Below are 12,555 nucleotides of genomic sequence, written 5' to 3' on the forward strand. Positions count from 1 at the left end.
TTTTTAACAAATAGAATTCTTCAAGTTAAAATAGATCAAGAAATATCAAGAAAATATATCATAGACAATGGAACACCACAAGGTAGTATTATAAGTCCAATATTGTTCATTATAATGATAAACGACCTATTTACAGAAATTGGAAACCAAATAGGATGTTCACTTTTTGCAGATGATGGAGCCATATGGAAAAGAGGGAAAAATGTAAAGATAACTGAAAAGAAAATACAGGCGGAGATAAGAAGGATAGAGGAGTGGGCTTTTCAAGTTCTCAGTAGAGAAAACAAAAGTTAAGGTATTTACACGGAAAAAAAACAAGACACGAAATAAAATTAAAATTATATAATCACGAATTAGAACAAGTTAAATGTATAAAGTGTTTAGGAATATGGTTTGATGAGAAAATCCTATGGAATATACATATTCAGAAAATAATAGATAAATGTAAGAAAGCATTAAATATTATGAGCTGTTTGGCTGGCAGTGACTGGGGAGCAGACAGGGAAGCGTTAAAACAAATTTATACAGGATTGATCCGATCAAATATAGATTATGGAAGTATTATATATGGTTCAGCAGCAAAAACACATCTGGAAAAATGAGATATTATTTAACATCGAGCATTTAGACTTTGTACAGGAGCTTTCAAAACAACCCCAACAGCAGCACTTGAAGTAGAAATGGGAGAAATGCCGTTAGATTTGAGGAGAACACAATTAACAATAAATTACTGGATAAATTTACAAGGCAATAACCCGGGTCATCCAACACGAGACATCTTGAAGCCATGCTTGAAAAAAATTAAAAAAGAGACAAGAAGTTTTGGATGGATCATTAAAAAATAACAGAAGAGTTTCATATACAAAATACAGTAATAAGTCCGATACTGCCACTAGCTGTTGTACCACCCTGGATCTTACCAGAAGCACAGGTAGATATGTCATTAATGGAAAAAAAGAAAAGAACATGTATATTAGAGTTAAATATAGTACAGGAATATGTTAACAATTATTATCAATACCTTCAGATTTATACAGATGCATCGAAAATGATAAAATAGGAATAGCTTTCATAGTACCGGAATTTCAAATAAAAATAGGAAAACGAATCACAAATGGTTTATCAGTATACACAGGAGAAATATTAGCAGTACTTTTAGCCGTACAGTGGGTGGAAGACATAAAACCTTTAAAAACAATAATTTGTTCAGATTCAAGCTCAGTATTATTGAGTTTAAAACATAACCATTCAGACAGCAGGCCAGATATTCTACTAGAAATACAGCATACTTTATTCAGACTACAAATGATGGGTTTATCAATAGTATTTTTATGGTTTCCAGCACATATTGGAGTTAAAGGAAATGAGATGGCAGATAAGATGGCTAAGAAGGCAACACAAAATCATATAAATTTTACAGTACATTTAAGTAAATCAGAAGCAAAGAGCATCATCAAACAAAAATTGAAGGAAGAATGGCAGAAAAGGTGGGATGGAGAAAGAAAAGGAAGATGGTTTTATAGGATCATAAAGGCAGTTGGTGAAATAAGAACTGGAAGAAGGAATAGAAAGGAGGAAAAGGTAATAACAAGACTAAGATTAGGACATACAGGACTTAATTATACACTGTTTAAAATACATAAACATAATACAGGAGTATGTGACCACTGTTGAACATGTTTTTAAAGTGTCAGAAATATGAGCTGGAAAGAAGAAGTATGACGAGAGAATTTGAAAGGATTAAAGAAAAGTTTAGCATAATAGATTCATTACAAAAAAACATAGGGAGCAAACATATACAAATTATTTTAAGATTCCTAAAAAGAACAAAATTATTTAATAGAATTTGATTATATAAGAAAGATATTAATCCATGATGAACCACACTCCATACCAGTGGTGGCGGTAATGTAATGCACCCCTACAGATTCTTGCCAACCGCCATTAAACACCAGAAGAAGAAGAAGGAAACAACGAGGGCTGTGGATGTGGCAGCAGACAGTCTGACTGATTGACTACGTGTCTCCTTTTTGCAGACCACTGTTGTGTTGGTTGGCTTTCTAACTCGCTGTCAGGTAACATCTTCTTTTCTACAAGAAAACGACTTTGTTCTGTTGTTAAAATGTCCCGAAACAGTTGCTAACTGTAGCTAAAGCTAGCTAACGTTAGCTCGCGTCAGGTTCGTGTTGACATCGGTTGTAATTGCTGAGCTGCTTTTGTTTTCTTATTTGTTCAGTTTCACAGTTATTAAATGATATATGTTAAAGCTTAGTAGTGCAAAGCATCTACCTGCGGACTTCTGTAAGCTAACTCGATGCTAACATCTTCTCTGGGTCAGTGTGTCAAGTTCTGATGAACAATGATAACACCATGGACATGAATGAAAACTTTATATAAAGTACCGCTCAATAACGCTTTTTGATTGCCCCCGCGCCTAATATTTTACTTTATTTAAATGTTCTGTTGGTGGAGTAGATTGACGCCTATGCAGCTTATCTCAACTGATGTTATTCCCCTGTCACAGTAACCTGACACTGATTTGTGTGGTCATTTCTGCAGGTCTTCAGGTGTTGGTGCCATGTTTGCCAGGCTGGCCTTGTGCTCTCGCCTGCCATCCAGGATCTCGCAGTCTAATGTCTGTCCAGTCTCCATCAGATGGTTTTCCCAGGCTAAGTGTAAGTTAGTACCGGTTCTTTTACCACCAGCTGCCAGAAACAAATATTGTCAATACAGGGTTGCTGTGCAGTCTAGAAAAATATCGAATTTTATAAAACTGTTCAGGGAAATAATTATATTCCCAGACTTTATTGCTCTATTGCTTCTACAGCCGTCCGTCCATCCATCAGCTTAATTCTTCTATCCATGTATCAGTCTGTTTATCCATTCATCTATTTCACTGTCTATATGTTAGTGATGGCAAGATGAAGCTTTCAATCCAATTGGTCCACTCATGAGCCAAATCTTCACGATGCTTCATTGCTCTACTCTGCCATCAAGTGGACAATAAATGTAGAACAGGCAGAGTGATAATAATGACATGACTTTGGTCTGTGAAGCTTTAAATTAATCAATCAATAAATAAATAAATGATGTTTGTGATGCCAGTAAATAAATTCTGAATATGATCTTAATCTATCTTTATGATAAAATCGCTGGATCAAAAGGGAAAGTGTAAACTAGTAAAGGAGAAGATTGTGATGTGAATGTGCTTGTTACTTTGTATCTGTTCTTATGTTACTATGGACATTTTATTTATTTTAATTTAAAATGGCTTGTCTGCTGTGCTGGGCTTCATGCAGTTTTTCTTTCTTTAAGATGATTTTGCCGTTAGAAAGGTACCCTTTAGCAAGGCACCAATGAAGCGGGGTAGCCAGGAAAGCAGCAGAAAATGTGATGGGGGAATCAGCAGCATTTTGCTGCCCCTTATATTTCAAAACACACACAAACCGGCGACCCAGTTCCTGAATCAGTCAAGTGATACGGCCGGCCTTGCGAGGCTTTGAACATCACCACATGCGTCATCAACACCAGCCTCAAAATGCACGTCCCAAAAATCTTTCTGGATTGCTTGAGACATGCTTCGAAGCCTCAGTACAGAAGGACTTATGCCATCCATCCATCCATATCTGTTGTTTTTCAAGATTACATGTTTAAAGTCTGACCTCGGAGGATAATCAGTCAGTCATGATACAGATAATCAGTGAGCGACTTGATTAATAACAAACGTTTGAGCAGCTGCAGCTATATGAGCAATGCATTCTGACTGGAAACTGCTCTCAGAACAAGTCGCCATGATGTGTACATGGGTGATTTCTCTCCTATAGATGCTCAGTGCGAGGTGGTGCAGATATGTAACCGTTCTGTAAGGGTTTATAACTACCATTTCTGAAATATCTCCAGCCACAGGTAGATCAATGGAGTCATAGAAGGAAAAAACAGCTGCTTCTTCAGCCCTAAGAAAACTGGAAAATTGCTGATCCCAGATGGAAGAACAAAAAAAAAATGGATGGGGGGTAAAAAACACACCAGTCTAATAAAATAAAACACAAGATTTCAGCCGTCCTGATTTCTAAATATCAGCATCAGCCATTAAGTAACCCATATTCTCTGCCTTCTGGTTATCTAAATGTCATGTCAATGTCAGTCATTTTCCATACCGCTTATTCCATAGTGGGTCGCGGGGAAGCTGGTGCCTATCTCTAACAGTCTATGGGCGGGAGGCGGGGTACACCCTGGACAGGTTGCCAGTCCATCGCAGGGCAACACACAAACAACCATGCGCACACCTTCACACACGCAATTTAGAGAGACTGATTAACCCAACAGGCATGTCTTTGGACTGTGGGAGGAAGCCGGAGTACCCGGTGAGAACCCACGCATGCACGGGGAGAACATGCAAACTCCATACAGAAAGACCCACGGCCGGGAGTTGAACCCAGGACCTTCTTGCTGCAAGGTAACAGTGCTAAAATGTTTCTTTTATTCCCTGCAGTTTTGCTCCCACGTCCCCATGGGAAATCATTTGCTCACCGCAGTGAGTTGAAGCAGGCCAAGCGCATTGTGGTGAAGCTGGGGAGCGCCGTAGTTACACGAGGCGACGAGTGTGGCCTGTCGCTGGGACGGCTGGCCTCGATAGTAGAGCAGGTGATGCTGACATGGTTGTGACAAAGGTTTCATTGCAGAGTCGCTTTGAAATAGAAACCTGAATCTGTTGGTTTGTGTGTACCACAAGGTGGCCGTGTTTCAGAATCAAGGCAGGGAGATGATGATTGTTACAAGTGGCGCCGTGGCGTTTGGGAAGCAGCGACTGAGACATGAGATATTGTTGTCTCAGAGTGTCAGACAAGCCCTGCACTCTGGACAGAACCAACTCAAAGACATGGTAACCGATGTGCTTTAGCACCAGGAATTTAGGTTCCACCTATTAAACATTTTTATGCCATCTAAACATTTGATTTTTGTGATTCAGTCAGTTCCAGTTTTGGAGGCCCGAGCATGTGCAGCTGCTGGACAAAGTGGTCTGATGGCTCTGTATGAAGCGATGTTCACCCAGTACAGCATCTGCACCGCACAAGTACGCACTCGGCTTTTTTTTACAGATCAAAGCCAACAGCAGATGAGTTAGAAAGCGTCTTAAACCTATTTCTTTCCACTTTTCAGATTTTGGTCACCAACCTGGATTTTCACGATGAGCAGAAACGTCGCAACCTGAACAGCACGCTGCACGAGCTGCTGCGGATGAACATCGTGCCCATCATCAACACTAATGACGCCGTTGTGCCGCCCCCTGTTCCCAACAGTGACCTACAGGGGGTAAATGTGGGTACAGTGTGTTTGTCAGGCTGGGAATGGTAAAGGTGATGGATTAGTGTGAAGTTATGTCATATTGTGAAAGTTTTTTTTAAAATATTCTTATGTTGTCATAAGGTGGTTGTTTTATTTTTGTGCTGTCAATTTGCTGAGGCTGGACTTTTATTGCTTAATGTATGACATGAAGAGACATGTGAGGTGAATGTTTTTTGTGTATTTTAGGTCATAAGCATAAAGGACAATGACAGCTTGTCTGCGCGGCTGGCTGTTGAGATGAAAGCTGATCTTCTCATTGCTCTGTCTGATGTTCAAGGTAAAGTGAAGAAGAAAATGTTTACACAAATGACATCTAGCCAATCAATTTCAGCATTCTGTCTTATATGGTAGGAGTCTATCATTATGTCACATCTTAACTGGGAAATATTTACCCACTCTGCATTGTAAAGGTTCTCCAAATCTGTCAGGTTGTGCAATTATCTCTTTTCCACATACCTTCTCAAGTGACCCCAGAGATTTTCTGTCAGACTTGGTTCTGAACTAATTTATATATATTTTTTTTGATCAAGCCATTTTTTCTCAATTTGAATGTATGCTTGGATTCACTGTGGTACTGAAAAACAAAAGTCCTTTTCATCTTTGTAGCAGCGACCTGGATGTTTTGGTTTAACACTGACTGATATTTGGAACTATAAATAATTTTGTCCACTTTAACAAATCCCCAGTTCGTTCTAAAGAAAAATAACCCCTCAGCATGATGCTGCCACCACCCTGATACAATGTGGGTATTGTGTTGTTCTCGTTTTTTGTTGATTCTCTTATTTCAATTCCAAACATACCTCTGGGAAATTTTATTTTGGGGGATTCTAGCGAGGTCTGGGTGCTTTCTTTGCAAGAAAAAGCTAAAGACTTTTGCTTTTCAACCTCCTCCTTAACTCAGACCTATTGGGGAATCACAGAGTCACATAGTGGGCACAACCAGTATTTGTCAGAGTTTTTTTTATGTTCTTTCATTCTTCTCTGCTTCCATTGACTCTCCGTGTCACAGTTCTGGCTGAGGTGTTTTATGCTGTAACGAACTACATGATGCTACTTACAATAAAGGGTAGCAAACAGCCTTGTTGGAAGAAATTTAACAACATGCGTTCAGTTTAGCAGAGCATATCAGCTCGTTTGTCTTGGAAACGTGTAACACTAACAAGGTTTAGCCTGAAATCAGGGATCTTGACAGATGCTAAAATTCACTGTCAGTGACTAGTATGAAGCTTAGCGTGTGCTATAATTAGATGTTTAACTTTAAACTTCCTGCTGCTCCCTCAGCGTTGCTCTCGTTGTCTTGGTAGCCTGCCTAGCCAGTTTTCTTCTCACCTTTTCATCAGCTGCTAATTTTTGTAATGTCACCATTTTCTTTATTTGCCCCGATCATTATCAACTGTCTTTAGTGAGATTTGGTGTACATTTAAAATGCTGTGGAGGTTTTTTGTACCCCTCTCCTGACAAATTCCTTTTATGAAATTAGATTATTTTGACCCTTAGTAACTTCTTTTCAAACATTTGTTTTAACTAAAGGAAGCTAGTGCAGTAATTTAATAAAAACATTAAAGCATTTTTGGACCTTTTTTTTTTTTTTTTTTTACATTTTTCTATTAACTTATTTTTATTTTAATTTGGGAGGATATATGTCACATTAAAGGTGGAAAATGTTTTTTTATGATAACATTTCAACAGGATGTGTTCACTATAACTATATATAGCTATTGTTTTCTGTGTCAGCTGCTGTTTTTAATGTGTAAAATTATATCCCGCAGGCTTATATGATAGTCCTCCTGGAACAGACGATGCTAAACTCATTGATATCTTCTATCCTGGCGACCAGCAGTCAATCACTTATGGCACCAAGTCCAGGGTCGGCATCGGTGGAATGGAGGCCAAGGTCAGCACTACAGACAATAAGTTACCTACAGTGCCTTGCGAAAGTATTCGGCCCCTTTGAACTTTTCAACCTCTTGCCACATTTCAGGATTCAAACACAAAGATATAAAATTCTAATTTTTTTGTGAAGAATCAACAACAAGTGGGACACAATCGTGAAGTGGAATGAAATTTATTGGATATGTCAAACTTTTTTAACAAATAAAAAACTGAAAAGTGGGGCGTGCAATATTATTCGGCCCCCTTGCGTTAATACTTTGTAGCTCCACCCTTTGCTGCAATTACATCTCCAGGTCTCTTGGGGTTTGTCTCTATCAGTTTTGCACGTTGAGAGACTGAAATTCTTGCCCATTCTTCCTTGCAAAACAGCTCGAGCTCAGTGAGGTTGGATCGAGAGCGTTTGTGAACAGCAGTCTTCAGCTCTTTCCACAGATTCTCGATTGGATTCAGGTCTGGACTTTGACTAGGCCATTCCAACACCTGAATTTGTTTATTTGTGAACCATTCCATTGTAGATTTGGCTTTATGTTTTGGATCATTGTCTTGTTGGAAGATAAATCTCCGTCCCAGTCTCAGGTCTCTTGCAGACTCCAACAGGTTTTCTTCCAGAATGGTCCTGTATTTGGCTCCATCCATCTTCCCATCAATTTTGACCATCTTCCCTGTCCCTCCTGATGAAAAGCAGGCCCAAACCATGATGCTGCCACCACCATGTTTGACAGTGGGGATGGTGTGTTCAGGGTGATGAGCTGTGTTGCTTTTACACCAAACGTTTTGCATTGTAGCCAAACAGTTCGATTTTGGTTTCATCTGACCAGAGCATCTTCTTCCACATGTTTGGTGTGTCTCCCAGGTGGCTTGTGGCAAACTTTAAATGAGACTTTTTATGGATATCTTTGAGAAATGGATTTCTTCTAGCCACTCTTCCATAAAGGCCAGATTTGTACAGTGTACGACTGATTGTTGTCCTATTGACAGACTCTCCCACCTCAGCTGTAGATCTCTGCAGTTCATCCAGAGTGATCATGGGCCTCTTGGCTGCATCTCTGATCAGTCTTCTCCTTGTTTGAGATGAAAGTTTAGAGGGACGGCCGGGTCTTGGTAGATTTGCAGTGGTCTGATACTCCTTCCATTTCAATATGATTGTTTGCACAGTGCTCCTTGGGATGTTTAAAGCTTGGGAAATCTTTTTGTATCCAAATCCAGCTTTGAACGTCTCCACAACAGTATATCGGACCTGCCTGGTGTGTTCCTTGGTCTTCATGATGCTCTCTGCGCTTTGAACAGAACCCTGAGACTATCCTATCACAGAGCAGGTGCATTTACACGGAGACTTGATTACACACAGGTGGATTCTATTTATCATCATCAGTCATTTGGGACAACATTGGATCATTCAGAGATCCTCACTGAACTTCTGGAGTGAGTTTGCTGCACTGAAAGTAAAGGGGCTGAATAATATTGCACGCCCCACTTTTCAGTTTTTTATTTGTTAAAAAAGTTTGACACATCCAATAAATTTCATTCCACTTCACAATTGTGTCCCACTTGTTGATTCTTCACAAAAAATTTGAATTTTATATCTTTATGTTTGAAGCCTGAAATGTGGCAAAAGGTTGAAAAGTTCAAGGGGGCCGAATACTTTCGCAAGGCACTGTATGTTTATAAACAGGAATATCTAAGGTAAAGAAAGATTAGGAAGTTATTCCCAAATCTTTGATTTGGATCAGGTGAAAGCAGCACTTTGGGCACTGCAAGGAGGGACCTCTGTTGTCATCGCCAACGGCACGGATCCTAAAGTCACAGGGCACGTCATCACAGACATTGTAGAAGGGAAAAAAGTTGGCACCTTTTTCTCTGAAGTAAAACCTGCAGGTACTTGAGACCACATGAAAAAGATTTTCAGTCTTTATTTTTGGATGTATATCTGTATTTGACTCGTATATATTTACCATCCTCAGGACCGACTGTGGAGCAGCAGACAGAGATGGCACGACACGCTGGACGAGCGCTGGCATCTCTACTCCCTGAACAGGTATGTGAGGAAAGAAATTGTGACCCGAAGTGAGGACTAACTGTTGTTTATTATGGAGATTATAGTCAGTTTTTGTCATACCATAAGGTGTGTCTGTTTGCAGAGAGGAGAAATCATCTGCAGTCTTTCTGAGCTGCTTACAGAAAAGAAGGATGAGATTCTTAGTGCCAACAGGAAAGACATGGAGTTAGCAACAGGTAGAGGTCATTGCTGCTGATGTTGAAAGCAAAATGATTTATTTCCAACGGAGATGCCATTGTATGGATTTTAAAAATAATTTCTCTGTCTGCACACAGATCGTTTGTCCCAGCCTCTGATCAATCGCCTCAGTCTGTCAACTGCTAAGCTGAACAGCCTTGCCATCGGTCTGCGTCAGCTTGCCGTATCCTCCATGAATAGTGTTGGTCGGGTGCTGAGAAGGACCAGGGTGGCTAACAACCTAGAGCTGGAACAGATCACTGTTCCCATCGGGGTCCTGTTGGTCATCTTTGAGTCACGTCCTGATTGCCTTCCACAGGTAGGACAGTCCCATGGCCACTGAGAGGGGTTTGTTTTGCTTTAAACTTCAGATTGATACAACTGCTGGATCATTTGTTAAAAACTCATCGCAGGTGTCAGCCCTTGCGATTGCCAGCGGAAATGCTTTGCTTCTTAAGGGAGGCAAAGAAGCGTCAAACACCAACAAAATCCTACATCACCTCACTCAGGAAGCGCTCTCAATTCATGGAGTAGCTGATGCCATTCAATTGGTAGGACTTATCGTTGAATCAGTCCCTCCTTAAATGTTTGGCTTGCGCTAAAATTTACAATGTCATATAGGTGAGCACGCGTGAAGAGGTCGAGGATCTGTGCAAGTTGGACAAAATGATCGACCTGATCATTCCGAGGGGTTCGTCAGAGCTGGTCAGAGACATTCAAAGAGCAGCTAAGGGCATTCCCGTGTTGGGCCACAGCGAGGGTGTCTGTCATGTCTACGTCGACAGTGAAGCCAGCATAGACAAAGCTATTGATGTTGGTATGTATTAACTGCATACAACTGAAAAGTCTTTATTTTGTGCGAGCTACTGACTGAATAAATCCAGTAAATAAAGTAAAAATGCTTTTGCAAAGGCCCTGTACATTTTGTTTAATTGTGTTCATCTTGTGTTTGTATGTAATACCCTAAAGAAGTCGTTTGTAACCTCTTTGTGTCATTAACAACTGCTGAAAAAAAATCTGACTTTTTTTGTGTTACAGTCAAAGACTCCAAATGTGATTACCCAGCAGCCTGCAATGCCATGGAGACCCTCCTTATTCACAGAGATTTACTGCGTACTCCTATATTTGACCAGATCATTGATATGCTGAGAACAGAACAAGTAAGAAATGTCCACTGACACAGATTTTGGCATCAAGTAAGAAACTTAAAGACATTTAGAACTTAATAACGGTACAGTTTGGCACCCTCTTTCATTGGTTGTTTTTGTCTTTCAGGTAAAGATCCATGCGGGTCCTCGGTTTGCATCTTACTTAACTTTTAGCCCATCTGAGGTGAAATCTCTTCGCACGGAGTATGGGGACCTAGAGTGCTGTATTGAGGTGGTGGACAGCATGCAGGATGCCATAGACCACATTCACAAATATGGCAGCTCCCACACTGATGTCATTGTCACAGAGAATGAGGAAACAGCCGAGCAGTTCCTGCAGCAGGTAGACAGCGCCTGTGTGTTCTCGAATGCCAGTTCTCGCTTTGCTGATGGATACCGGTTTGGCCTGGGTAAGCAAAGGATCAGGCATGCCTACATACCTCCTTATGGATAAACAAACCTTGAACTGAGGAGGAATTGATTTTCTGCATGTTTTTTTTTTCTTTTTCATTTCATTTCTTCAGGAGCTGAGGTTGGCATTAGCACAGCAAGGATACATGCCAGGGGACCAGTGGGTTTGGATGGACTTCTCACAACCAAATGGGTCCTTCGAGGGGAGGGACACACTGTGGCAGACTTTTCTGAACAAGGCAGTATGAAATACCTGCATGAGAACATCCCTGTCCCCCAGGGAAATTTTAATTAAGAGATCTTTCAACAGGATTCAACACAACAGATGTGTAAAAAGAGTTTATTTGAGGTTTGGGTCAAACGGCATCATTTCAACCCTCTGCTCCTTCATCACCTGTGTGACTTGACCTTATTGCTGCAGGAGGCTTGCATGTACAATTGGGGTCATTTTCTTAGATTTCCAATTATCTGATTTTGTGAACCAGTTCTGAAAGCTGTGAAACTGAATTTCAGATGCATCAACTCACATAAATGAGTGGTTCTTAAATAACAGCAAACAATACATTGTGCTAAAGCAAAAAAAAAAAGGTAATGCATAATGTAGACCTGAAGAAAAGCTCCTATTACCCTTGTACAAGCTCATTTTTATAACGGGATTTAAAAAAAGATATCATTGACTCAGCTGTGATTTTCTAATTTATTTTTCTACATTTAACTCCCTTTGTTTTGTAAATCACTGCAAGTGTTTGTGCAAGATCTTGGTTCCATTTTGTTTTGCTGTCCTTTTTGCACAGGTAATTTAATAAATGTTGTGTACAGTTCCTAAATCATGACTTTGTGCTTTGTACTTAACAGTGAAAAAGCTGTATAATTTACACATTGACACATTTCAAGTTATAACCACAAACTTTAATATAATAAGGATTCTATGTGATAAACCAGCACAACTTTGTGCAAAACGTTTTAAGAAGTCACCTCATTAGTAAATTGAGTCCGTTCAGAGGTTTGTTACAGGACAATAGTGAATAGACTGTATCATGAAGACCAAGGGACACAGCAGACGGGTCAGGGAGAATGTTTTGGAGGCCCAAAGTAGGACCTGCAGAGATCCACAGCTACTAATAGTGAATGGGAAGATGAAGGGAGTTAAATACAGAGTAGAAGAAAACCCGCTAGAGGCTGCAAATGACTTGTATGGAGGTTCACCTTCCTGCAGGATCCCCATAAAAATACAGCCTGAAATATAGACTGTTCAAAGCATATTCATGTACTAGAATGGTCTAGTCAAAGTCCATAATCCCACTAAAATACATTATATGCTGTTGCTGTAATGTGAAAAAGTTATAGTATGGATACTTTTGAAGCCACTGAGAGACATAATCGTTACACTGTTGTATTTTATTTTATTATTGTAACAATATCTCCCATTTGCATGTTAGAGTTGAACTAAATATTGAACCACTGTTTGCAAAAGAACAATAGAACCTATATAACAGCGTATAGTACAGTCTACTTGTTATATTT

General features: G+C 39.9%; 1 protein-coding gene across 2 annotated transcripts; it reads left to right on the forward strand.

The window, feature by feature from the left end:
• The first annotated feature begins 1,919 nt into the window (after positions 1-1,919).
• On the forward strand, positions 1,920-11,858 carry LOC124858627 (delta-1-pyrroline-5-carboxylate synthase-like). Of its 2 annotated transcripts, none has more exons than XM_047350704.1 (17): positions 1,920-2,075; positions 2,560-2,675; positions 4,493-4,644; positions 4,733-4,882; positions 4,970-5,074; positions 5,161-5,319; positions 5,533-5,623; positions 7,116-7,240; positions 8,970-9,114; positions 9,201-9,274; positions 9,378-9,471; positions 9,571-9,791; positions 9,886-10,023; positions 10,094-10,289; positions 10,511-10,632; positions 10,748-11,030; positions 11,145-11,858. In XM_047350704.1, exons 2-17 carry the CDS (start codon positions 2,579-2,581, stop codon positions 11,324-11,326), a joined length of 2,334 nt encoding a protein of 777 aa, XP_047206660.1. In that variant the 5' UTR covers positions 1,920-2,075; positions 2,560-2,578; the 3' UTR covers positions 11,327-11,858. The 2 variants fall into 2 exon arrangements, with proteins under 2 accessions (XP_047206660.1, XP_047206661.1); XM_047350705.1 differs by having other exon boundaries at positions 5,161-5,313.
• The last annotated feature ends 697 nt before the right edge of the window (positions 11,859-12,555 follow it).

The sequence above is a fragment of the Girardinichthys multiradiatus genome, chromosome 22, assembly GCF_021462225.1.
Source record: "Girardinichthys multiradiatus isolate DD_20200921_A chromosome 22, DD_fGirMul_XY1, whole genome shotgun sequence".
Classification (NCBI taxonomy): domain Eukaryota; kingdom Metazoa; phylum Chordata; class Actinopteri; order Cyprinodontiformes; family Goodeidae; genus Girardinichthys; species Girardinichthys multiradiatus.

What these genes read in the sequence shown, in the direction of transcription:
- LOC124858627 (XM_047350704.1), top strand. Translation starts at nt 2,579, where the DNA reads ATGTTTGCCAGGCTGGCCTTGTGCTCTCGCCTGCCATCCAGGATCTCG. An exon ending in CTCTGAAGTAAAACCTGCAG is followed by an intron (nt 9,115 to 9,200) that starts GTACTTGAGACC and finishes TACCATCCTCAG; the next exon opens with GACCGACTGTGGAGCAGCAG. An exon ending in AGACATGGAGTTAGCAACAG is followed by an intron (nt 9,472 to 9,570) that starts GTAGAGGTCATT and finishes GTCTGCACACAG; the next exon opens with ATCGTTTGTCCCAGCCTCTG.